This window comes from Giraffa tippelskirchi, chromosome 7 (genome assembly GCF_054371585.1).
Source record: "Giraffa tippelskirchi isolate mGirTip1 chromosome 7, T2T-mGirTip1v1.2.pri, whole genome shotgun sequence".
NCBI classification, from domain to species: Eukaryota; Metazoa; Chordata; class Mammalia; order Artiodactyla; family Giraffidae; genus Giraffa; species Giraffa tippelskirchi.
In genome coordinates, this window is record NC_137281.1 from 70,442,395 (window position 1) to 70,470,204 (window position 27,810).

The 27,810-nt window shown below is 38.9% G+C and overlaps 1 protein-coding gene across 7 annotated transcripts in view; it reads left to right on the forward strand.

Moving 5' to 3' along the window:
• Positions 1 to 27,423, forward strand: part of KCNN2 (potassium calcium-activated channel subfamily N member 2) — a 476,417-nt gene extending 448,994 nt beyond the window's left edge. For all 7 annotated transcript variants that reach the window (XM_081505792.1, XM_081505793.1, XM_081505791.1 and 4 more), the window contains 4 exons: positions 9,159 to 9,269; positions 16,991 to 17,118; positions 23,348 to 23,417; positions 26,817 to 27,423. In XM_081505792.1, the coding sequence (XP_081361918.1) occupies positions 9,159 to 9,269; positions 16,991 to 17,118; positions 23,348 to 23,417; positions 26,817 to 27,104 (597 nt within the window). In that variant the 3' untranslated portion in view covers positions 27,105 to 27,423. The remainder of the gene's footprint in view (positions 1 to 9,158; positions 9,270 to 16,990; positions 17,119 to 23,347; positions 23,418 to 26,816) is intronic.
• Positions 27,424 to 27,810: the final 387 nt, after the last annotated feature.

Sequence of the window (27,810 nt, forward strand, 5' to 3'; positions counted from 1 at the left end):
ATTCCTCAGTGCTCAACCTTCTTTATGGTCCAACTCTCACATCCATACATGACTACTAGAAAACCATAGCTTTGACTATATGGACTTTTGTTGGCAAAGTGATGACTTTTGTTGGCAAAGTGATGTCTTTGCATTATAATATGCTGTCTAGGTTTGTCATAGCTTTTCTCCCAAGGAGAAAACATCTTTTAATTCATGGCTGCAGTCACCATCCACAGTGATTTTGGAGTCCAAGAAAATAAAGTCTGTCACTGTTTCCATTGTTTCCCCATCTATTTGCCATGAAGTAATAGGACTGGATGTCATGATCTTCATTTTCTGAATGTTGAGTTTTAAGCCAGCATTTTTACTCTCCTTTTTCACCTTCATCAAGAGGCTCTTTAATTCCTCTTCACTTTCTGCCATAAGGGTGGTGTCATCTGCATATCTGAGGTTATTGATATTTGTCCCAGAAATCTTGATTCCAGCTTGTGCTTCATCCAGCCCGGCATTTCACATGATGTACTCTGCATATAAGTTAAAAAAGCAAAGTGATAATATACAGCCTTGATATAATCCTTTCCCAATTTGGAACCAGTCCGTTGTTCCATGTCTGGTTCTGTTGATTCCTGTATACAGATTTCTCAGGAGGCAGGTAAGGTGGTTTGGTATTAACATCTCTTTCAGAATTTTCCACAGTTTGTTATGATCCACAGTCAAAAGCTTTAACATAGTCAGTGAAGCAGAAGTAGATGTTTTTCTGTAATTATCTTGTTTTCTCTATGATCCAATGGATGTTAGCAGTTTGATCTCTGGTTCCTCTGCCTTTTTTAAATCCAGCTTGTACATCTAGAAGTTCTTGGTTCACATAGTATTGAAGCCTAGCTTGAAGGATTTGGAGCATTATCTTGTTAGCATGTTAAATGAGTGCAATTGTGTGGTAGTTTGAACATTCTTTGCCATTGCCCTTTTTTGGGATTGAATGAAAACTGACCTTTTCCAATCCTGTGGCCACTGCTGAGTTTTCCAAATGTGCTGGGATACTGAGTGCAGCACTTAACAGCATCATCTTTTAAGATTTGAAATAGCTCACCTGGGATTCCATCACCTCCACTAGCTTTGTTAGCAACAGTGTTTCCTAAGGTCCACTTGATTTCACACTCCTGGATGTCTGGCTCTAGGTAAGTGACCACACTGTTGTGGTTATCTGGGTCATTAGACCTTTTATGTACAGTTCTTCTGTATATTCTTGTCACCTCTTCTTAATCTCTTCTGCTTCTGTTAGGTCCATACCATTTCTGTCCTTTATTGTCTTTCCCATTCTGGAAAGGTGTGTTCATTGAATCTCATCAAATAAAGGCCCATTGAAAAGAATGTATCCTTAAATTCTCACTATAGTTTCTATTTTGTGCCCAACAGTTAGAAGAGATGATAGGCCTTTTCAGCCCTAAGGCTGAATTCTCCACCATTGCCCTCAGCAGACCTTCACTTCTCCCCAAGAAAATTTCTTAAGAAATTAGGCAGCTGCTTTTCACTGAAAGTTGTTGTGACCCTCTCATATTCAACTCATTGTCTCTACAATTACACCTAAATTTTCTAAACTATATGCACTTTGAGTTGGCAGAGCTGACCTTCCTGTCTCTGAAATACATGTGCTCACATTGGCACCATTGCTAATAAGGAGATTTAAACTCAGAGATGACTCATTGTTGATGACCAGGTTTTATGCACCACTTCCTTCTTGCCAGCCACTGAAGCACAAGGAGGAACTGAGCAAGCAAATCACCCTAAAGGAGAGTTGGGGTTCCTAAACCTAGGTTTTATCACTGAACTCAAAAAACATACACATACCTTTCTCCCTGCTTCCTTAGGATTTTAACTGACCTCTACCTTCCTATCAACAATACAGTTCATCCTTGAACAATATGGATTTGAACTGCATGGGTCCACTTACATGCAGATATTTTTCAGTAATTAATACTACAGTACTACACAATCTATGGTTGATTGAATTTGCGAGTAGAGGACACACTATGCTGCTGCTGCTAAGTCACTTCAGTCGTGTCCGACTCTGTGCGACCCCACAGACGGCAGCCCACCAGACTCCGCCGTCCCTGGGATTCTCCAGGCAAGACTACTGGAGTGGGTTGCCATTTCCTTCTCCAGTGCATGAAAGGGAAAAGTGAAAGTGAAGTCGCTCAGTTGTATCCAACTCTTAGCGACTCCGTAGACTGTAGCCTACCAGGCTCCTCCGTCCATGGGATTTTCTAGGCAAGAGTACTGGAGTGGGGTGCCATTGCCTTCTCCGAGAGGACACACTATAAGTTATACTCGATTTTCAACTACAAGGAGTGTTTGTGTCCCCATCCCCCTCTTTGTCCAAGGGCCAACTGTATTTGAAGATACTCAGAGGCAGGGGCATTTTAATAGAGGGAATTTGTCTTCAAAGTTATTTTGAATATTGTTTATTTTTATGACCTAAAGAGACCTTGTAAAACTACAGTGGGATATAATACTAAAGCTGAATGTTTTATAGAATCTTACTTGCCAGAAATGCTTGTTTTATGTATTTTTTAAAAAAATAATTGTGTCAGAAAAGTGCATTGAAAATATATTTATTGTTCTAGGGTATTGAGTCATTCAACTCCAGGGACAGAAAAATGGGCAATGTTTTCAATTTCCCTTTAAAGGAAAAGTTAATATTTTAAAATGAAAGTTAATCTTTCAGCTATTTCATTAATTTAGGTGTATTTTTGGTAGAAAACATGATTTTTTCAAAATAACTGTATGTTAACAAATTTTCATTAGCCATAGTCCATCAGTCAGCTATCAGACTGAAGCTTGACCTTTTAGGAGGTATTGTAAGACAGAAGGATAATTTAACAGGGGAATCATTTGAACATTAGCAAATTTTTGCAGTCATTCTCTGTGGTGGTGAGTATTCTGAAACTACCCTCCACATTATAAATTTCATTATTATTATGTTGAATATTTGGCAGATGCCTTTTTCAATCAGGAAAGAATCAAAAACTTTTCCCAGTGTGCTGTTAAAGGAATTTCCATTTCCATCGGCTTGTACATTAAGTTATTAAAGCGTGATCCCAAAGTGGTGCTTCAACATGATTTTTAGAAGTATATTTGTAGGATGAGCATCACCAGTGATCTAACATAAAAATATGTCATATCTCTGAATTTTTTGAACTATGTGATAAATGATCTTAGGGAAAATGAGCTACTTGAGCTTGTCTTACATTCTAGGGATTGACATGGCTTTCAATGTATGTGCTATATTAGAGAAGAATACAGCAGAGAAAGGCACTACATTTTATTTATTGCTGTATTTATAACATGAATGATCTACAACATTGTGTTAATTTCTGCTGTACAGCAAAATGACTCAGTTATATATATATACATGTGTATATTCTTTCTTACATTCTTTTCCATTACGGTTTATCCCGGAGACTGCATACAGTGCCCTGTGCTATACCATAGGACCTTGTTGCTTGTCCATGTTATAAATAATAGTTTGCGTACACTAACCCCAAATTCCCAGCCCATCCTTCTCCCTTCCCACCGCTCCCTTGGCAACCACAAGTCTGTTCTCTTTGTGAGTCTCTCTCTGTTTTCTAGAGAGGTTCATTTGTGCCATATTTTAGATTCCACATATAAATGATATCATATGGGATTTGTCTTTCTGTTTCTAACCTCACTTATTATAATAACCTCTAGGTCCATCCATGTTGCTGCAAATGCATTATTTCATTCTTTTTATAGCTGAGTAGTTTTCCATTGTGTGTTTATCCATTCATCTATTGATGGACATTTAGGTTGTTTTCATGGCCTAGCTATTGTGAATAGTACTGCTATGAACATAGGGGTGCATATATCTTTTCAAGTTATAGTTTTGCCTGGATACTCAGGAGTGGAATTGCTGGATCATGTGGTAGCTCTATTTTTAGTTTTCTGGGAAACCTCCATACTATTTTCCATAACGGCTGTACCAAATTACATTCCCACCATCAGCATAGGAGGGTTCTCTTTTCTCCACAGTCTCTCCAGCATTTATTGTTTGTAGACTTTTTGATGATGGCCATTTTGACTGGTGTGACATGATAGCTTGTAATTTTGAGTTGCATTTCTCTAATAATTAGCGATATTGAGTATCTTTTCATGTGCCAATTAGCTATCTATGTATCTTCTTTAGAGAAATGTCTGTTTAGGTCTTCTGCCCATTTTCCAATTGGGTTGCTTTTTTGTTATTGAGTTGTATGAGCTCTTTGTATATTTTGGAGTTTAAGCCCTTTTTGGTTGTGTCATTTACAAGTATCTTCTCCTGTTCCTTGGGTTATCTTTTTTTTGTGGTTTCCTATCCTGTGCAGAGACTTCATTTTAACTTGGCAGCATCTAAGACTCTCCAGGTGTTGGGATTCAACTATAGTTTATGTTTTCTGATTGTCTTTTGTCTGTTCACTTTAATCTAGCATAATGAGCATTAATACTTATATATATATATACATATATATATGCATATACATATACATATACATATATATATATATATATACACACACACACACATACATGCACACACACACGTATATATTAGTTTTCTGAGTATCTTGAAGTGGCAGGTTAGTTACTTGCTTAGTTTTTTCTTAATAGCACAATGAAATGGAAGAAAAGTAACCAGGATACATTTTCTGACTTTGGTGAAAGAACTATGACTCATCTCGTTAAAGACATGCAGGGATTTTAATTTCAGAGAGTAACATATGTTAGTCCCAACTGTTTCTATATCCATTGTGATCATGGCAAGATTTGGAGAAAATGTTGTAAAAGCATATTTACATTCATTCTCATTCACTTTATGAAACAGAATGGCTCAGAAAGTAGATACTGAGTGGACAATAATATCACATCATTTCTTAAATTACTATAATCATTAATATGTTAGCAGGAACTTAAGTTTGAACCTAGAAAACTTTCTGGGATGAGCCAGCTTCAGTTTGCATAATTGTAAAAGTTACTTTTTTGAAACCCGATTCTATACATATGAAAACATCTTGTGATTTATTAAGAACCTGGAAGGTATAAGACTTACATATAAGGAGCTAAGGACTTTGGAAAAAAAGGTTTCTAAGTGGCTTTTGGGGTATAATTAAAAGGTTACAAGTGTGGTCATGGAGTGAGGGATATAAGCAATAGTTTTACTAATTACTTAACTGTCAGATTCACTTGCTTCTGTACTTTGCAACAGACGTACTAATTTTAATACACAAAACTTTTGGTGAGCTAGAGAACACTCAGCAAGAAATAGGCCACAGCAGCAGGAAAAAGCAGAGCTCAAGAATAAACACAAATAAAAATCAACTTCCAAACGCTCTTGATACCAGTGATTTTCCACTCCTGTTGGGATTTTGATTTCTTTCCAGAAGAATCACACCAGTGGCCTCCTGCCACCGGAGAATAATATTCAGCCTATAGTGCCAACTGCCACTTACAGCTATCTCTCTAATGGTCGAAGCCCCTCCTGTTTTTATATTCACTGTTTATTAAAAAGCCATTGCTGCTCTTGACTTTCTTATTGCTCCTGATATTGAGGAGTGCCTGGGAGCAGACATGCAACAGGTGATCCTGTACTTGTCAAGCGAATGTTCTCATTCCATGGGTAGGTACCGATGGTGAGCCTGGGTGGTTACTGCTTCCTTCCACTGATTCAGACTAACCTCTCCTACTATAACTTATTTAGATTTTGTGGCAACAAAATAGGTTTAGATACTTCAAAAGGCCATTCTTTTCCTTCATTAGTACCCAGCTCTAAAATCACTTTATTTCATTGTCTACACATGGCCTATGTGAGCTGAGGAGAGAGTCAATACTGAGAGAGTTAAAGCTTAGGGCCTTTTAAGGTGTCTGCCTGCAATGTGGGAGACCTGGGTTTGATCCCTGGGTTGGGAAGATTCCCTGGAGAAGGAAATGGCACCCCACTCCAGCATTCTTGCCTGGAGAATCCCATGGACAGAGGAGCCTGGCAGGCTACAGTCCATGAGGTCAAGAAGAGTCGGACACAACTGAGCAACTTCACTTTTACCCACGGCCCAAAATAATCAGCATAGTAACAACACAACTCAGACATTTCTGACCCTGTCCTCTCTACCCTCTGCCTTTATGTTCCTTGTTTATCATTTCCTGAAAGTCTTCATAAGTAAGTGAAATGACTTAAGTAAAAATCTTTATCTTGTGTTTAAAACAGAGAGTAGTTGATGTCGTTTGCCATTTTCTCTTCATATCCTCCTTCACTTAAAGCAGTGACTCTATGTTGGAGCACTTTAAAAGATTCTAGTCACTATCAAGTTTAAGATAACTTGACTTAAAAGTTGTACCACTCAAACAATAAGAATCAGGTTTTGCCTTGCTTCCTTGGTGGCTCAGATGGTAAAATGTCTGCCTACAATGCAGGAGACTCGAGTTCGATCCCTGGGTTGGGAAGATCCTCTGGAGAAGGAAATGGCAACCCACTCCAGTACTCTTGCCTGGAAAATCCCATGGACGGAGGAGCCTGGTAGGCTACAGTCTATGGAGTCTCAAAGAGTCGGACACTACTGAGCGACTTCACTTCACTTATGTTGGTAACTAACCATAGGGCTCAGTTTTTAAACATTCATACTTTAAGAGTTTATAATAAGCTGAAGTTTTGCTTAGAAATACAGTGCTCTATATTGTGTCATGGATATGGAAGTGATCACAAATAAGAATATACATGATCTTACGTATGGATAAAAGTATTATGAGATGGGGTAAAGGGTGGAAGATATACCAATGGTAGTCAGAGTCTGTAATTGAATAATCACTCTGTCTTAATCGCCTCATCTCTAAAATCAGAAGGTTAAACCAGGTAGGTCTAATACCCTCTGGCCTCTTTCTCTGGTCATATGATCAGTATCACTTCATTTCTGAGGATACTGATTTCTCCATAGAGCTTGGTGGAAGGAGCTATTTAAACCCTCTGGAAATACTGTATTTAAACACCATTACCCTATTAGTAAGACCATCTCTGTATATTTGTAATTATCAGATTGTGGCAATACAAAACAGTGTATTTTCTTTTCCTCTCCTCAATCTTGTCCCTCTTTGCAACAACTCCTTCAGTAAGATAAAAAATTCCTTCTTTGGTTAGTAGTTGAATGGCTAAATTACACTTATTAGTTCAAATAAAATGATTCTATAATTAATTATATAATAAAACATAAGTATGAATTATGAAGAAAGTCATTTTCCTAGGTTGAATTTTTAAGGTTAATAAAGATAGGTAAAGGTTAGGTTAAATGTTTTCTTAACTACAAACTTTGTCATTTTAAAGGTGAGCATTTGTTTGTATAAGTAATATGTATTCAGTGTAAATAATGTAGACTGTTAGGGAAAGCACAAAGAATCAATTAACTTCCTGGTATTCCAGCCATTGAGAGAGAAGCTCTTTTCACAGTTGGGCTTCTTTGCTTTCCAAATATGAATTCCTTTAAAAAAAATAAAATTAGAAGCAAGTTACGTATACAAGTTTTTAACCTACTTGTCTAAATTTTATAGTGTTTAGATATTATAGGAATAAAATTTTATTATTTTTATAATATGAAAATGCTGTAAGTAACAACCAATCCCTTAAACTTAGATATTTAAGATGTAGACCACATTTTTAAGGGGCTGCAGAGTTTCTATTAAAACTAGTGATTTTTAGACCTATTGGGAATGAGGAAAACCAGATTTCCTTGTGGGGATTTGAGATTCTCTTGGAGGGCTATTCAATGAGCATCCTACCGTCTTAGCTAACATAGAGGGGATGCTATTTAAAACTAGTTTAAAAGGATTCCAGTCTGTTGCAAGATCCCCAAGTACCGTAAAGTCTCACTGTCTGTGCCCCTCCTCTGTGGCTCACTGTTGTCTCTGTACCGAGACAGCTAGATAGTCTCAGCTCTCTGTGGTTCTCCCAAGGTTGAGGTTCTGTCTGGAGCAGGACTTCCTAGCCTGGGCCCTCCCATAGGTGTCCCAGCTTTGCCTCCTGACCCCGAATGTAATCATTGGTCTTTGAATCAAGAAGACCTCATGCCTCACAACTTGGAATGCATGCACCTTGATCCCAGAGCAGCAGGGCTTTCATCTCTGGGGCAAGGCAGTATCACACTTCTCCTAAGAGGTCAGTACAATAGCCTATAACTTAGAGAAGGGGCCACTGTTGAGTTTTTCAAAATAAAGGTAGCACGTGCCTTTCTTCATGCTGGTAAACATCTGGAGCAGTAAGATGGTTATCCCTGACCTTTAGCATTTCCTGTGTGTGTGTTGTCCAGGTTCAAATCTTTCTGCAATCCTTTCTGTTCTGTGCATGGACCAGTTTGAAGCTGTGCATACAATGCATCTGTCTCCATTCCTGACCTTTCATGGTTGACCATCCTGAAGACCTGATGGTTTTTTCTTGACAGATTATAGAATTTTACTTTTTAGAGGATAATTCTTATTTCCTTTCTGTGAATTTATGCTAATTCACTGATTTACATTTCTGTTTTGCTCTGTCTTTGAGTATAACTGATTTGCTCTCTTTTTAATTTGAAAATTCAGTAAGTTGCTGTTTTACCATTCATTTCATATAATTAAAATACGTTCGATACAAACATCATGCTTTAGTTCTTAGTTCACCTATTTTACATTTTTTAACATCAGTCTAAAGGCATGTTACTTATGTTTATTGGCCATGCAGTTTCTGTCATATTGATGGAAGACAGCGATTACTACAGTTTACTTTTTATCTCTAGGTAGTCATGTACATGGAGAAGGCAATGGCACCCCACTCCAGTACTGTTGTCTGGAAAATCCCATGGACGGCGGAGCCTGGTAGGCTACAGTCCATGGGGTCGCTAAGAGTCAGACACGACTGAGTGACTTCACTTTCACTTTTCCCTTTCATGCACTGGAGAAGGAAATGGCAACCTACTCCAGTATTCTTGCCTGGAGAATCCTAGGGACGGCGAAGCCTGGTGAGCTGCCATCTATGGGGTCGCACAGAGTCGGACATGACTGAAGCGACTTAACAGCAGCAGCAGCCATGTACATAGTACAAAACATTATTTAATGTGGTTGAGACCAAAAATAATAACTCTTGGGATTTTCTCTTCTCCCCTGCTTTTCAGGGTGCTGGTTGCACAGCCCTGGTGGTAGCTGTGGTAGCAAGGAAGCTAGAACTTACCAAAGCAGAAAAGCATGTGCACAACTTCATGATGGACACTCAGCTGACAAAAAGAGTAAGTTACCACCCCTGTATCTCCAAAGGGAAGAGTTATGGTTTCTCTTTCTTTGTTTTAAATCATTTCATATTGGGATATAGTTGATTTGCCACATCATTATGGTTTCAGGTGATTTCATTATACATGCTCTAGGGTCCCCTCCTGATGCCAGTCCCCTAGTCTGGGGAACCCTACATGGGTTCAGACCTCTCACTCCTGTGGGAGAACAGAGGGAGAGAATCCTGTGATATAATTATTCTTCAATGTGAGGGTTGCCTACCTGTGGGGTATGGGACCGGACTGAATCACGAATGTGCCCCTCCTACCATTTCACTGTGGCTTCTTCCTTTGGAAGGAGCATGTCTTTTTTGGTAGGTTCTAGTCCTTTTTTGTTGATGGTTGTTCAGCAGTTAGTTGTGATTTTGGTGTTTTTGTGAGAGGAAGTAAGCGCAGATCCTTCTACTCTGTCATCTTGTCTGGAGCTCTTGTTTGCTATCACCGTTGGGCAATAATAGCTTTACTTTGACCTCTGAAGCTGAAGTGACATGGTTTACAGGGAAAGCATTCTTGAAGTCAGTTCCATTTTTTCACATGGAGACTAAACTTTTCCTAACTTTAGGTCAGTCAGGAAATAATTGGGAAACCTTGGTATTTACTCAACTATAAAAATAGACCACATAAGTCTAATGTTGTTGGGGTTCTGAATTAACTGCTATATTCCAGGGATCAGAGAGTTTTAAACTTTCATAATGCTCTTCCTTCAGCAAATCAGATGAAAGTTGTGTCTCTTCCTGCTTGGTGAAAAAAAGACTTGTGCTCTCACTAATGTTGCACTTGGGTCCCCTTTAAGGATCCAGATCTGAGAGCTAAGTGACCTTCCTTTAGTTTTAATGACTAGGACTCATTTCCCCAAACTGATCAAGTTTTCTGATGTTACTGCTTTTCTGTTGTAAGTTCTTATAGACATTTGATAAATTCCCTATTGACAGTGTTGAATTATGGAGAAGGAAATGGCAACCCACTCCAGTATTCTCGCCTGGGAAACCCCATGGACATAGGAGCTTGGTAGACTCCAGTCCATGGGGTCACAAAAGAGTCAGACACAGCTTAGAGACTAAACCACAACAATGTTGAATTCAGAGTCATATTGTTTGTAGAAAGCTTTTTCAGTAAGAAGTACTGTTCTACTTTCAAAATTCACATAGTGCATCATGCTTATGGGGCTTCCCTGGTGGCTCAGACAGTAAAGAATCTACACAAAATGCAGGAGACCTGAGTTTGATCCCTGGGTTGGGAAGGTGCCCTGGAAGAGGGCATGGTAACCCACTCCAGTATTCTTGCCTGGAGAATCCCCACAGACAGATGAGCCTGGTGGGCTACAGTCCATGGGGTCTCAAAGAGCCAGACACAACTGAGTGACGAAGCACACACACGTATCATGTTCATGATGCTTTAATTCTATTATCTCACTACTATTTCTTAAAAGTGAAGCTACTTTGCAATATTTCTTGTGACCAGAGTCTTTAATAGGTCTGAAAAAGACACTCAAGCAGGCTTGCTGACAGATCTATTTTTATAGGCAAAATGTCACTAAGTACAAGAGCAAATGTTAAGATGGCATTAGAATCAAACATAAATTTCCAGTTTATGAGAGCCATTCCATTACTATACTCAATGCAATATATGAAAATAATAGCCTTTTTGTGGTCCTCTCTGCATTATTTTATATAGTTATCAATGAATGTCATTTGTCATAGTTATCAATGAATGGAATTGATTCCTTTCCATTTGCTTATTTATGGAATTTTTAAGTGGGCCTATTTATAATTTTTAATAAAGAAGGACCTAAAAGCCACACATAGTTACTAACATGACATATTCAAAAGACAAATTCAAGGGTGCTCCTTATTGCTAGAGAAAACTGCAACCATTCCCTGAAACACTACACTGAAGCTTTCTGATAGTCAACAGGAGTAATAATGGTCACAACATTCTGAAATCTTAACATGAATCTAAAGAAAAAGCAATATGAATGTTAAAAGATAGATTACTCTGGCAGGAAAAAATGTAACCTTCCAAGTCTTCCATTGTGTATCTTGACAATTTCCATGAAAAACTATTCCCCATGCACAAAGTTTGAGGAACAATTTTATACAGAACTCTTTTCTCTGTAGGACTACATTCGTAGAACACACGATTCACTGGACACTAACATTCAGAGCACTGTCCTATGTAGTTACAACCATTTACATGACACAATGCAATTCAAAAATGGCCAGTGGCCCATGTAACCAGAATATTGTAAGGATTTCAAAAAGAAAGCATAATAGCGATAACTTATCAGTAGGCTTAGTAAGATAGGACCAGCTATTTAACAGATATCTAGCAAATCACCTTACGGAGACAGTTTGTTTACTGTGCTAAAGCTTTGGGAAGTATATCACTATTACTGTACATTCAGGTCTGAACCAAGAGGAAATCTTGGCGTTTGGCCCTCTGGTTACTTACGTTTTGGAAAGAAACTTGCAAACAAGCAATTCTGAGAGCCCAGACATAATTTTTCAAGTCGCTACATGTACCATGAAGGATAATTGTACATATTAATGTCCACAGTGGGTGTTTCCAATCCTGTTAAGAATTCTCAATCAGATCCATAATAAGAACACTATTATGCAGTTATGTAATTTTGTCTGTTGCAGGTCTCTCAACAAGTGAACAGAAATTCGAGAGAATTTACTTTGTATGGCTTTTATATCATGCTTGGCTACATATCCTAGAGGGTTGAAATACAAATGCATGGAGCCCTTTCCCTGCTCCATTCACCCTGCCCCAGGTACCTGCTCTTAAGAAGAACCAGGCTGGTGAGAAAGGTTGGCGCCCTAAGCACATCCATCTCTGCTGCTGCAGGGGCAGAGAGCACACATCCTGCTAAGCTGCACAGACTTAGTGACCTTTGTTTCTCCCTGGGCATCCTGGAGGTATCACCCACAGTATATGGAGCAACAGTTTACCGTAATTTTCAGAATGAGAGTTAAGAAGCCCTCCTGCTTCTTAAAACAGATTATGTTCCTTCCACTTGAATTTTGGAAGACACTCATAAAAGCCCCTGAAGGAAGAAGCAAGAGGAAGAAAAAGAGAAAAAGACATAAATATATAAGTTGAAAAAGAAAATAGTAAAAATCAAAGGAAATCTATAAGCAAAGTAGCCTGTTATATAATGCTCTATGTATCTTATCAGATTGAACAAAGCAAATATTCAATTAAAAGCCAGTCAGCTATAAGAGGTTTTGTGGTTTATAAAGTATTGTTTCACTTAAAATATATAGTTTACCTTACTACCTATGACTTTAGTATAATGCTGATTCATCAGTAATTATAAAATAATATGTCATGTCCTTTATACCTGTGAAGTGGGTTGAAGTCATCTGGTGACTGTTACTGTTGGGTTGGCCAAAAGGTTAATTTGGGTTTTTCCATAACATCTTACAGAAAAACCTGAACTAACTTTTTGGACACCCCAATACTTTTAGTAGTATAAATTTATTTGTTGTTATTGTTCAGCCACTGAGTTGTGCCCGACTCTTTGCAACCCCATGGACTGCAGCACACCAGGCTTCCCTGTCCTTCACTCTCTCTGTCCATTGAGTCAGTGATGCCATGCAACCATCTCATCCTCTGTCACCCCCTTCTCCTGCCATCAATCTTTCCCAGAATCAGGGTCTTTTCCAGTGAGTTGGCTCTTCATATCAGGTGGCCAAAGTATTGGAGCTTCAGCATCAGTCCTTCCAATGAGTATTCAGGGTTGATTTCCTTTAGAATTGACTGGTTTGATCTCCTTGCTGTCCAAGCGACTCTCAAGAGTCTTCTACAACACCACAAGTTTGAAAGCATCAATTCTTTGGCATTCAGCCTTCTTCATGGTCCAGCTCTCACATCCATACATGACTACTGGAAAAACCATAGCTTTGACTATACAGACCTTTGTCAGCAAAGTTATGTCTCTGATTTTTAATATGCTGTCTAGGTTTGTCATAGCTTTCCTTCCAAGGAGCAAGTGTTTTGTCAGAACTCTGAACTATAACCCATCCCGACTCCCCTCTAGTTATTCCTCTACCATCGCAAAGAACCTTTTAAAATACATTAAGGACGAGCATTGGATCACTTTTGAAAATTTTATGGACTTAACCAATTTGACATTTGCTCTTTGTAGATGAGAATCCAAACCAAAATCAATTGTTGTGTTCTGTTCCAAACACTCCTATATTCAACTGCCATGTTTTTTCTCAGTACTGCTTACCCAGTTTTCTAGCTGCCTCGCCGGTCTGTATTCTAGGTTCTTATTCTATGTCTTGAGCTGATAAAACCAGGAAGGGAGGATATACCAGATCCCTTACCAGTCTTCCAGGTGGTACAGCTGCTCAGAGAGCTGAGACCTCCAGTAAACAGCCCTTCTCCTTGATAAGTGGGGAAGGGCCTGTCCCAACCCCGGGCAGTGCTGGTCAGTCACCTGCCTCTCCACTCTTTAAAAACATGGTCCTCCTACAAAGCTGAAGTCATCAAAACAGAAATATAGATCAATGGAACAGGATAGAAGGCCCAGAAATAAACCCACACTACTGTGGTCAATTAATCTATGACAAAGGAAGTGAGACTATGTGATGGAGAAAAGACAGTCTCTTCAGTAAGTGGTGCCAGGAAACTGGACAGCTCCATGTGAAAGAATGAAATGATAATATTCTTTAACAAAATGTATAAACAGCTCATATGGCTCTATATCAAAAACAATCAAACCAAAAAAATGAGTAAAAGACCTAAATAGGTATTTCTCCATAGAAGACATACAGATGGCCAAGATAAACATGAAAAGATGCTCGACATCACTAAGTGTAAGAGAAATGCAAATCAAAACTACAATGAGGTGTCATCTCACACCAGTCAGAATGGCCATCATCAAAGAGTCTACAAACAATAAATACTAGAGTGTGCAGATCCTACACTGTTGATGGGAATGTAAATTGGTACAACCACTACGGAGAGTAGTATGGAAGTTCCTTTCAAAACTAAAAACAGAGCTACATACAATCCAGCAATTCCACTCCTGGTTTTATATCCAGAGAAAACCATGATTCGAAAGGATGTGTGCACCCAGTGTTCATTGTTTACAATAGCCAAGATTTGGAAGCAACCTCAATGTCCAGCAACAAATGAAAGGCTAAAGAAAACGTGGTACATATATACAATGGGATATTACTCAGTAATAAAAAAGAATGAAACAATGCCATTTGCAGCACCGTGGATGGACCTGGAGATTATCATACTAAGTGAAGTAAATCAGACAGAGAAAGACAAATATCATATGATATTGCTTATATGCAGAATCTAAAAAAAATGAACTTATTTACAAAACAGGAACACACAGAACGAACTTATGATGATCAGGGAGAAAGGGTGGATGAGGAGGGATAGACTGGGAATTTAGGATTGTCATGTACACAACAGCTGTGCTTCAAATAAATAACCAACCAGGGCCTACTGTATAGCATGGGAAATTCTGTTCAATATTCTGTGACAAAATAAATGGGAAAATAATTTGAAAAATAATAGATACGTGTATGGGTATAGCTGAATCACTTTGCTGTACACCTGTAACTAACACATTATTGTTAATCAACTATACTCCAAATAAAAATTAAAAGCCGGGTCCTCCAACTTGAGCAAATTACACTATATTCAATTTCTTACCTTTACAAAGGATGTCAGTGTCGGATGGAAGAGCCTTCTGAACAGACTCCCACCTCTGTGAGGAGGAGAAATGTGTTTGCATAAGAGTGAAGATCCAAGCATTAACTGGAGCCCCTTTTCACTGCACCGTTGGTGGTGGTGATGTCACTAACATGCACTGCAGGTGTTCTGCACCCCATGTTTCAGTCATTTTTCTCTTGGCTAAAGAGTGTTCCCTGTGCAGAGTCTAATGAATCTCCAAAGGAAGTCACAACTAAAAGCAGTCTTAAGATACCAGCCATTTTCTTAGTGGGTTCTAGCAATACAGTTTCATTCAAAAAGAAAGCATTTCAGCACCAAGGAAAAGGATTCACCATCAGCCACCAAGGCTGATGCTTTCTCTGCTAAAGTGGAAAAATACACATGCCTACTTGGGCCATGGCTTTGGTAAATTATAATACTCTCTCTTATTGTAATTCTAAGTGCTGAAAAGTACTGACAGTAATTCTCTTTAACCTTCTCATGTTAGAGAAAACTCAAGTCCTACAAGGTTAGCTAACCTCCTTGACCTGATGTGGTTGGTCCAAAGTCAAGGACTTAAAATCTGTTTCTGAAGCCCAGTTCATTGTTCTGTCTTTCCCCACAACACTGCCTTTAAGAAAAAACAAAAAAAAAACCTTTTTATTTCCTATTGAGGTATAGCTGATTAACAACGTTATGATAATTTCAGGTGGACAGCAAAGGGACTCAGCCATGCATATACATTGTATACATATCCATATACATTGTATCCATTCTCCCACAAACTCCCCTCCAATTCAGGCTGTCACAAGACATTGAGCAGAGTTCCCTGTGCCATATAGTTGGCCCTTGTTGGTTATCCACTTTAAATATTTAGTGTGTACCTGTTCATCCCAAACTCCCTAACTGTTCATTCCCCTGATCTTTTCCCCTGACAACCGTAAGTTTGTTCTCTAAGTCTTTGAGTCTGTTTTATAAATAAGTTCATTTGTATCATGTGTTCTTAGTTAACATATAAGGGATATCATACAATGCTTCTGCTTCTCTGACTTATTTCACTCAGAATGACAATCTCTAGGCCCACCCATGGTGCTGCAAATGATATTATTTCATCTTTAAAAAGTTGTCTTCCTCTACCCAGTCCCCCTTTAGCCTGCAGTTCTCCTTGTGAGACATCCTTTATCTACCATTCAAAAGAATTAAATGGATTGACCTCAGAATAAGTAGCTTATAACAAGCACAATTGAAAGCTCTGGGTCATCAGTTCTTGTCTTATGAACAAGAAAGAGGACTTGTAGGGATTTTTAAAGACGCATCAAGAAAGCAAGTGATTGAAGTCTCACTAGGATGTATTCACACTTTCCATCAGCCACAATAGGTTTTGGCAGTGTCACTAACATCCTTTAGGTTTGTCCTGTCCATGTGAAACACAGTGTATTTAAATTACCAACAAAATCTTGACAACATAGACTCTCTGTCAGTTGATTAAAGTGTGCTAACAAGCATGCCATTTGCTGAGTCACGCTGGGAGGCTGGCTGACTGGGTTTCCTTGTACATTCAGCAGTGGGAACATGCCCTTCCTGTAGAGCACAGCCAGAAATGCTGAACAAGCTGCAAAGGACAAGGTTAACCTTGGCCTTCTGGCATCTTGCCTTTCTCCAGGGAAATGAAGAACATGGAGAGAGCAATTACAGTACAAGGTGAAGAAAACAGTAGCTGCTTCTTTTTTTTTTCCTTTAAGTGGTGAATGAAAGGTTCCTCATGGAGGAGGTTAGCCCAAAAAAGAGATCAGTAGCCTCTCATATTTCAAGGTAAGTGTTCTCAGACAGATATAGGTACTTTTCAAAAGACACAGATTCAAGAAAACAATTTCGAGTTACTAAGCAGAGCCAGAGCTTACCATGATCATCAGGCTAAAGAGTAGACTCCCAACCAAGTTGCAAAGGATTCTGCTCTGCAACTTATCACCAGCTGTGTTTGTTTGTTTTCCTAACAGGTGAAAAATGCAGCTGCCAATGTACTCAGGGAAACATGGCTAATTTACAAAAATACAAAGCTAGTGAAAAAGATAGATCATGCAAAAGTCAGAAAACATCAACGGAAATTCTTGCAAGCTATTCATCAGTAAGTACCATTCTTCACTTTCATTCTGCATTAGTATCTGGGTTTTAATTCTTGCACCTGCTTATTCTTCTTTCATGAGAGAGGGAAAAAGAGAACATTATCATGTTTGTTCCCAGAAGACATTATTTGGCATTTTAATAATTCCATAAATTTTCTTAGAATTTCATTTGTCCATTCATTTTATGATGAAAAATAACTCATTATTGGGAGAATAGCCACATAATATATTAATTAAAATGTCTATTCAGTTTCTTTTTTTTTAAATAGAAGCAATAATTTCAGTTAAAATCTTATTTTTGCATTTATTTATTCATATAGTTTGCTCTAAGATGTTTAGTTTGTATCTAGCACAAAACCTTGGAAGAAATTTAAAATTTTATGATCTACTTGGATTAACATACTGCCAAAACATCTTTATATGAAGATAGTACATGCAATTGATTTAATACTTGAATTTTTAAATTAGTTTTCAATCAGGATTTGGGGGATTTTCTATACGCTATGTGTTCATTGATTTTAGATTTCTTAGAGGCCTTGCACTCTTCTGTCATTATTCGGACTTTATCCAAGCCACGGTTACTCAATTTAAGTCATTCATACCATTTTATTGTTATACCATCATAGGCTTTAAAGTACACATCTCTATCTAGTAAGTTTCCATGATAATTTGAAAGCACCAGGTCTTTCTCCCCCCAGGCTGGCAGCATCATTACTGTAAGTACATTAAGTGAGTGTCAGCTGTGATGTCATGCAGCCTTGCTCTTAATGCCATTTCCATATGGAGAAGGGCAGATGCATCACATTTGTGGGTCAGAAAACTGGCTTTTCTCATGCAGCCTACCAGGGTAATCATGGAAAGGTAGGTAAATACTAAGTATCCAGATTAGAGAGTGATATGTGTTTTCTCAGAGCTAATTAGCACAGCAGACAGCAAGTTCTGAGGTTGAAGTTTTCATTTTACTTATTTAGGTAAATCATATGTATATTACACCTACATTCTGTGGAAAATCACCAAGCATTCATCTTCTACCTTTTCACATACCCATCCACTGCCCTTTTTAAGAGGTAACACTGAAAATGTGGGATGTGTCTATATTTACAGACATATATGTATTTCTACAGAAATTACTCCCTTGCCTAATAAAAATAAAATCCAAGAATCCAACCTCTAAAATAGGAGATTTTGCACACGTGGCAGAGTAGCTGGTCTTCCTGCCATCTTAGCAATCCACGCATGTTCTTTCCTCACTGCCACCAGCACCAAAGTGACCTTATTTCTGCTTCAGCTCTGTTACTTGACTGGACACACACAACTATGCATTTTCCACGTTACAAAGAAAAGAATGCTAAGATAGTAGTCTTTCCAAGTCTGGGGAAGAGTAAAAGTGAAAGAGAGGAACACTGTATTAGACCCAGCTCACAAGCAGGTGCTTGCTTCCTAGAGTCATAGCTACCTTTAAAGCTAGGTACCACATCTGGACTGCTTACCTCCGCATCCTGATTTCTTGAGGCTTAGACCTAAGAGAGTGGGTCCCCTGAGCGATGCTAAGATTTCACCTCCCCCTCAAGAGTTACCTGGTAAACTTTCCTGGTAGAGTGATCATTCCTACATGCCCCCGCAAACCATACAACACAGTAACATCAGCATTCATACAAGAGGTACACATGGTATACTGCAGAGGATTCTTTCTTTGTACTTGAATGTTTCGATACTAACCTATTTTGTTCGAGTCTATTAAAAAGAAAACTTACCTTTGTGGTTGTGAGAAGATGTAGGGTCCTGGGATGAAAGGATGAGAGGTGACGTGGAATTAAGCCCATGGGTCAGTCTTTGGGTTGAGCAATCACACATCCCATTTCCTGTGGGATTATATTAGTATCCCTTCCTGCTAGTGTACCGTATCTTCAATATATAATGAAATGTGACACTTGCCTTTAATGGCATTGATAAACTTTCATAGAACCTAAACAAATAAATGCTTTGACAATGTTCCTCATAATTCTGTAGCCATATGTAAATGGTGGTTTTTTATATATTTATATAAGTCTGTCATAGACTTCTTAAGCTCCGAATACATTCACACTCAAAACGTTGGGGGACAACTTAGGGATATTCATTGTAAAATTTTTTCAACTTTGCTGTCGTTTTGAAATTTTTTATAATAAAAAGGCAAAACACTATTCAGGGAAACTAAGTATAAAAGCTGTTCCTAAGCAATCGGTGTATTGCAACAAGACGCACTGACCTGCTGTGAAGGGTTTCATGGTGTAGGTGTCGTGTGTCTTTCAGCACGCTGCCTTTGGGCAGAGGAAGCCACATGTGATTCTTCTGCTTCTTTCAGACATTTCTCACTGTTTCCTCTGTAGCTGTGTGTACTTCTAAAACAGATGAGCTTCAAACAACTCAAAGATAAATTGTTTTGTAAATTAGTCTTGGGACTGTGGGGTTTCCTTTGAGGTGGGAGGGTCCTTACAATTTAGTGAAAAGTAGATGGGCTGGGTGGGGCTAGATTATTCTAATTATGCATAATTACCTTTCATTTGAACTTAGTGAGTGAAGTCATAAAGGAAAGCACATAGGGCTCGATTCCTACGGGCATGGCCTTTACTGCCTTCACTGCCCAGCCTTGTCCAGCAGCAGCGGGGGAAATCGGACCTTGCCAATTGAGGAAAAATGTACCCATTCATTTACTAGAGCTCTCCTGGCCTCTGCTCTCGTCTGATTTGTCCTGGGAGCTTTGCAGTAGCTCTATCCCCTCTACCAGCCTCCTCTGTCTCAGCTCTCCTTCTCTTTCCCAAGCCTCACGGCCTCTCTCCCGGACACAGGACTTTCTAGTCTCTGACGGATGCCTAACTCTGCAGGCCTGTGTCCTCTTTTTAGGACCCTGTCTGTCTTTGGGGATCATCACTTAGTGCCTCAATGAAGCATTCTGTTTCTGTAACTTTTACCACTTTCTCTGGTATCAACTTTACAGCTTCTCATTCTTACGTCTCAGCTAGAGACTCATCAATTAACATGCACTTGTCTCAAAGCCAAGAAATCCAATAATTTCTATAACAGAGAGTGTTAGATTACCCACCTTTCAGAAAACCAGGCTTCCCAATAGCCCCGACTTGGAAAAGATGTACCTCCTCCAAAAAAAGTGTAATCCTATTGTTTAGAGTAGTATCCATTTAACTATATCCTATTCACACTAGGCAAAAACGTCTCCTATTTTACTTGAATGTCACGTTTCAAAGAGGCCAAGATAACTTGATCCAAGTTCTTCCTTCCGAACTCTAGTTCTGGAGGAAGCTATGCACTTTCAGGTGGGAGTGCAGTAGCAATGCAGAAGGTGATGACAGAACGGAATAGTGTTTCTCTCTGATCAATACGCCCAAACTCTGCAGAATCTTAACAGGACCTTCCAGCTCATGAATCGAGCCCCCTGTGCACAGCTGAACACCACTCTGTGTTATTTTGTTCCAGAATATTTTACAGTTTCTTTTCTTTTGTTTTGTCTTTTTATTTCAACAAAATGAAACATAGAGCGCGGAAGTAAGTTGTGTGAGCCGCCCCTTTCAGCATTCGCAGAATCTCCTACTGGCTGCATGCATCCAAGCGGACCCTTTATTTGTGAATTTTAGTAGTCTGATTGCTGCTGTGGAAATGTGTTCCGAAATCATGATATTTTCCTGTGATAAGTGAAGTTCACAAGGAAGAAATCAACATATGTTTCTTATTCTTCTTTTTGGGCGGGGGGAGAAGTAAAATACACACCTGCATGTTACCTTTTATTCTGGCAGCTGCAGCTTACACAGGCTTTTTGTACCAATTCTACTTTACAGGCAGTCTAAGCGGCAACACGGCAAGATGATTTAAGTTCAAGGCTACTCTACATCAGCTTTCCAGATTAGCAGAAAATAAAATGGGCAAAATTCTACTGTCAGAGGCATAATAGAGTTAGCCAAGAGAAGTATGTTGTGTGGAAGGGGGAGGACCCGCCTCACCCAGGGGACCAGCCCCGGCCCTGCTAGCAGGCATGCAGAGCTCAGAACTGTGCTGTCCTGATCCGATGCTGGAGACTTCCCATCTGGTGGTCCTAAACTTCGAGTCATTCATGTGCTAACTCTGCTATGACTTCCCTAAATTTGAAAAGAAAGCTTGATATAAATCCCTGTCATAAACGGATTTAAAAATATGTCACTCCCAGCAAGGAGAGAGAGGTAACGGTAAATTGGTTGACAACTAAGCCACTGGTGTTGAACTCAAGCCACAAGCTGTTGCCTGCAGAGAGCTCTGAACTGAGATTCTGCTCCCTCTTTAAAAAAAAAAAAAAAAAAACAAGGGAAGAGCAGGTGTTAGGAGATAAAAACAGGATAGGACTAGCCTGGGAGATTTTTCTTATAATAATTCAAGAATTGGAAGAGAATTAAAGGGAATAACTCTCTCTCCATCTCTTTTAGTGTGCTTTCACGTCTTGCTTGAGTATCACTTAGGCATCTAGAGCACCTCCGTTGGTATAAATCCAGCCCTTCAGAAAGAAAATCCCAATCTAACTCTCTTCTTTTCACACACAAAGAAACTGAATGTCAGGTTAGGGCCAAGGAGCATAGAGTCCATGTCTGACACTGTTATTTTCTCTAGTACATTTCTCTAGAATAACCCACACCTGTTTAAAGTTGGTTTGCTTTTGTTTGGGGTTTTTTTTTTTTACTCTTTTTAAAAGGCACACATCAAGAACTGCAACTTCTTTTAAGTACTTAGAGAAACATTTCTCAACAACATATTAGATTTAAATATGTGTTTGCAAATTTCTTTTAGACTAAAACATATTCCATAACTATAATAGCATAAAAAGAAGCCAGTTAAATTAGTTCCAAGTCTTCTAATAAAGAAACACATAGTCACAATCACAAGATCTAACCTTAACCTGTTTGAGATTGGTAAAGATCGTGTCAGAAGCAGGTGTCACTTAAACGCTCACTGGCAGGAGGAGCGTTTCACTATGTCTTTTCACTATGGACAGATTTGGTGGCATATTGAAGATACATATTTCAGAACAAAATCACTGAGCATCGTGAACATGTGTTACAGAAATCTCCCTGGCAGTAAAATCTTGCCCTGTGAATTTTTGTATCCCTTCTAGCCAATTACCTTTCATTTAAATTGGGAAATAATCAAGAATACATGCTCCAGCATTAACACTATACTTTATGAAATGATTTGTCACCAGAGTAATAAGGTTAGCATGGGTTTTCATGAAGTAGCTCAGAGAGACCTGCTTCTGTTGGAGCATGGCTTTGAATTGTTGACTTAAAGAGCAATAGACTGCTTTTCTCTGGTTGGAAAATCTTAATTTCTTGCTATGAAATAAGCACTGAATAAATATTTGTTGAAATATTACTGTCATTAAGTTACAGCCTAGTAAGTACTCATTCTGAAATTAAAAAAAAAAAAGGTTTTATGACTGTCAATCAGATATACTCAATGTTATTTAAAAGTTTCTAAAAGTAACTTTACGAGTAGAACAGATACCATCTGTCAGACACTCTAATTGTCCTGTGACTTTTATCTACAATAAAAAATGAAGGGAAATTCTCCCAAGGAAATGGTCTGGCTTCCCTTCAAATTCAGTGGCAGTGTAAAAGTCAAGTGAAATAAATAAATACAATGAAGAATAAGAGAATTATGTGTTTTGAGTTATCTTGCTGCTGGTTGAATAAAAGTTTTCTTGTTGCTAATGAGAATCTCACTTATCACTGTGTTTCATCAGGTTCAAATACCTAACCCAATCCATTTCAGACCAAACAGGGCTAACACCTGTATCTAGTCACATAGACATAGGAAGGTGCTCATGCGCCAACACTGACAAATTCCAGTTGCTTTGCATATTTCTTCCTATGTCTATTTGTCACGATACTGGGGCTTTAAGGAATGTTTTGGCTTTTCTCATATGGTAAAATCCTTATGAGCCTTTCTCAATTCAACTTTGACTCCCTGGTAAATAGTTGTCCTAGGGATACCTTGTCTCTTAGTCTCTTTCTCCCTTCCTTTTTTGCGGTGTTGGGGAAGCATGCTTCTCATTGTACCAGATACATAACCAATTGGGACTTTACCCCCAAATATTCAAGGCATTATCCATGCAGTTATTTGCTCTTGTCAATTTTGTGCATGCTCTTTGGAAGACTTATGATAGTCGCAGAAAAGAAAAAGAAAAACTTTCTGACTTCAGATTCTGTCTTTTAGATTAAGAAGTGTAAAGATGGAGCAGAGGAAACTGAACGACCAAGCAAACACCTTGGTGGACCTGGCGAAGGTGAGCTTGAGGTCTCAGCCCTCGTGTTTGCACCTGTCGGAACTAACCACTGCACAGAAACCAGTAACTCTTCAGGAGGCGGCCACTCCAAAGCCAGTTAACCAGTCAAACCAACACACCAGACTGACATGACGGCCCAACTTACAAGAATTTTTCTAAAACTCTTGCTTAATGTGCACTTTCCCTGTATACATGTTCAACCCCATTCTAAAAGCTTTCCTGCTTGCCGTGATTTGGAAGTTCAGTTAGAAATATAAATGAACTATGAGGCAATACCTTTGGGATGCTTATATGTAGCTTAGTCTCATCCCTATGAGAGCAGAACCGGATCTTGGGTTTTACTATGAGGTTCAAGGCTAAATGGGCTTCCCTTGTGGCTCATCTGGTAAAGAATCCAACTGCAATGTGGGAGACCTGGGTTCAATCCCTGGGTTGGGGAGATCCTCTGGAGAAGGGAAAGGCTACCCATTCCAGTATTCTGGCCCGAAGAATTCCATGGACTGTGTAGTCCATGGGGTTGCAAAGAGTCGGACAAGATTGAGTGACTTTCACTTTTAACGCTAAATAGAACTCATCAATAAATTTTTTTTTTACATATTTTAAACAACAGGCTTTCTGTCCTATTCCGTTGATCTGTATGTCTTCACACTACTTTTTTAAAGTACATTAATAGTCCCCAATTCTTATATCACGTTTAGATGTTTTACCTGTTTTATTTTGGTTGTTCCTATCCTTTACAACGCCCCCATTATATTGTTCAAAAATTATACCTATTTGTCCTAGTCCCATTAATTAAATTCATTTTAGTGTATTTCAGTAATACATACTGTATAAATATATTGGAGTGGAATATTTGATATCTTATAAATAGAAGTGAAGTATTTAGTGACTTACCCATAGAAGTAAGATTTACTTCTATTCATGGCAAATAGATGGGGAAACAGTGTCAGACTTTATTTTTGGAGGCTCCAAAATCACTGCAGATGGTGACTGCAGCCAAGAATTTAAAAGATGCTTACTCCTTGACAAGAAAGTTATGACCAACCTAGACAACATATTAAAAAGCAGAGACATTATTTTGCCAACAAAGGTCCGCCTAGTCAAGGCTATGGTTTTTCCAGTGGTCATGTGTAGATGTGAGAGCTGGACTATAACGAAAGCTGAATGCCAAAGAATTGATGCTTTTGAACTCTGGTGCTGGAGAAGACTCTTGAGAGTCCCTTGGACTGCAAGTTGAGCCAACCAATCCATCCTAAAGGAGATCAGTCCTGAGTGTTCATTGGAAGGAATGATGTTGAAGCTGAAACTCCATTACTTTGGCCACCTGATGCGAAGAGCTGACTCATTGGAAAAGACCCTGATGCTAGGAAAGATTGAGGGCAGGAGGAGAAGGGGATGACAGAGGATAAGCTGGCTGGATGGCATCACCGACTCAATGGACATGAATTTGAGTAAACTCCGGGAGTTGGTGATGGACAGGGAGGCCTGGCGTGCTGCAGTCCATGGGGTCACAAAGAGTCAGACACAACTGAGCGACTGATCTGAACTGAACCCCTAGGAGATCATGTATCGTTCATTTAAGCTGGGAAGCACATATACATGAGGCCTGAAGATGTGCTCAACTAATATTTACACCCATGGTTCTCACTGGGACACACTGTGAACAAAGATGGAGCAGGTTCTTATTCTCACTCCTCAGTTCAGTTCAGTTCAGTTCAGTTCAGTCGCTCAGTCGTGTCCGACTCTTTGCAACCCCATGAATTGCAGCACGCCAGGCCTCTCTGTCCATCACCAACTCCCGGAGTCTACCCAAACACATGTCCATCAAGTCGGTGATGCCATCTAACCATCTCATCCTCTGTCATCCCCTTCTCCTCCCGCCCCCAATCCTACCCAGCATTAGGGTCTTTTCCAATGAGTCAACCCTTCGCATGAGGTGGCCAAAGTATTGGAGTTTCAACTTCAACATCAGACCTTCCAATGAACACCCAGGATTGATCTCTTTTAGGATGGATTGATTAAAAGAAATTAGGTATTTTTATGAAAAAATAACAGAGGTCACTTGAAAATAATATATATAATATATCATTTCACTATAATATATACTATTCTACATAATAAATATACTCTTGAAGTAAAATTATATATTTATGAGGCAAGAGGCTGTGTCTTTCAGTTACTCCTTTAGTGCCATGCTTATTATTATTGCAAGACTGTCTATAACATAAAGAGTTTAGTATTTGCTGAATGAATAGTTTCACATAGTCTCAAGACTGTATAGTAAACATAAAGTTAATGAACTGTCTTCCTGGCCAAATCCAGGAAGGTTTGCCTGTGTTCTGAACAGTAACCTCCTTATTCATTAAGTTCATTTATCATCACTAAGAGGTTGTTAAGCAGGATAAGAACACGTATTACAGAGGGAAATATGATAGGAGAGCAGGCTTAGCCATAAAGGTCTGAGGCTTGGGAAAGGCTGCAGTGGGCTAAGGTTAATGTCGCCAACCTTCCTTTCTTGATCACCCTCTTCCCTCTCTGGTTCTGAGCTGATCAGCACTGAAATCCTCTTTCCCTGTCTCTTGTCTCCCTATTTCCAGAACTATAACTGGGAGTCAGTTATGAATACCCTCTGATCAGGACAACCAGTTGCAAAATTCACTAGGACACTGAAAACATTTTCATATTTCAAACCACTTAGTTCTAATTAAGCCATAGCTAACAAGGTGGATTGGTAACTTTAGTATCTCCTCTAACTTTTATTCTCTCGCTAGTTATCGTAAAAATTCTATTTGACCCAAAGGAGAGCCTATAATTTGGAACATAAGGCAGCAAAAAAGATATTTAGGCATTTTTAATTGCTTTAAATTACTAAATTACTCAATCAAATCAGTTTGTCCTAAACTTCATTCATATTCCAGTCAAAATGTCTGCTATATCCCAATACCATCTGCACTATTATGTATTGTTCTTTAAAATTGGCTTGTTTTTAACAATCAGCCTTGCCCTAATTAGTATTACATGTTCCAAAGTGAATTTGACATGCTAACTTTTCTAACAGCCCTTAAAGTATATACATAAATATAAAATCAAAACATGTTTGTCTCTCCGCACACCACTTAAAATCCTTGGACATAACATCAGCAATACATGCACACCATTTTCTGCAACTGGATCAAATTAATTCCTAAGATCTTACTTTTCTAAATCCTGGCATTGAACAGACACACTGAATTTGTTTGGCCAGGTCACATGTTCAGTTAGCTGACATCCCTGTTGCACTGCAAGTTGCCAAAAGGAGAACAGCCCTCAAGCTCTGATAGCTGGCTAGTCTGCTTCCAGGGCAAGTGTAATTAAACCTTCGTTTTTTGTCTCTCTGTTCTTCTCAATCCTGTTTTCTAGACCCAGAACATCATGTATGACATGATTTCCGACTTGAATGAAAGAAGTGAAGACTTTGAGAAGAGGATCGTTACCCTGGAAACGAAGTTAGAGACTTTGATTGGTAGCATCCACGCCCTGCCTGGGCTCATAAGCCAAACCATCAGGCAGCAGCAGAGAGACTTCCTCGAGGCTCAGATGGAGAACTATGACAAGCACGTCCCCTACGATGCTGAGCGGTCCCGGTCCTCGTCCAGGAGGCGGCGGTCCTCCTCTACAGCGCCACCAACTTCATCAGAGAGTAGCTAGAAGAGAATCAGTTAACCACAAAATAAGACTTTTTGCCATCATATGGTCAATATTTTAGCTTTTATTGTAAAGCCCCTATGGTTCTAATCAGCGTTATCCGGGTTCTGATGTCAGAATCCTGGGAACCTGAACACTAAGTTTTAGGCCAAAATGAGTGAAAACTCTTTTTTTTTTCTTTCAGATGCACAGGGAATGCACCTATTATTGCTATATAGATTGTTCCTCCTGTAATTTCACTAACTTTTTATTCATGCACTTCAAACAGACTTTACTACTACATTATATGATATATAATAAAAAAAAAAAGTTAATTTCTGCACATATTTGGTCACTCGACATTTCTAAAGGCTTACTTTTCACATTATTTTCAAGGTAAAATGACTGATTATCATCTTAATGCAGTTTGATCATTTTTATTTCCGAAAGTTTGGCCAGTCAGAAGAAGTCTTTCAATTACTCCATACCTCGTCACTAAGATTTTCTCTCATTATGAAATATTATAGTCAAAACTGTTTGACCCGGCCAGCTTACCATTCTTTGAGTTCACATCTCATTTCTATTTAATTTTTTTTCCAAGTTAAGTGGAAAGTGAGACTGTTACATCAAACCTATAATATGAACTAGGGACACCAATGCTTTCAAGAAATATTTTATTCCTAATTTACCAGAAAGTTTGCTTGAAGAAAGTATCAGAGTACACCACTGT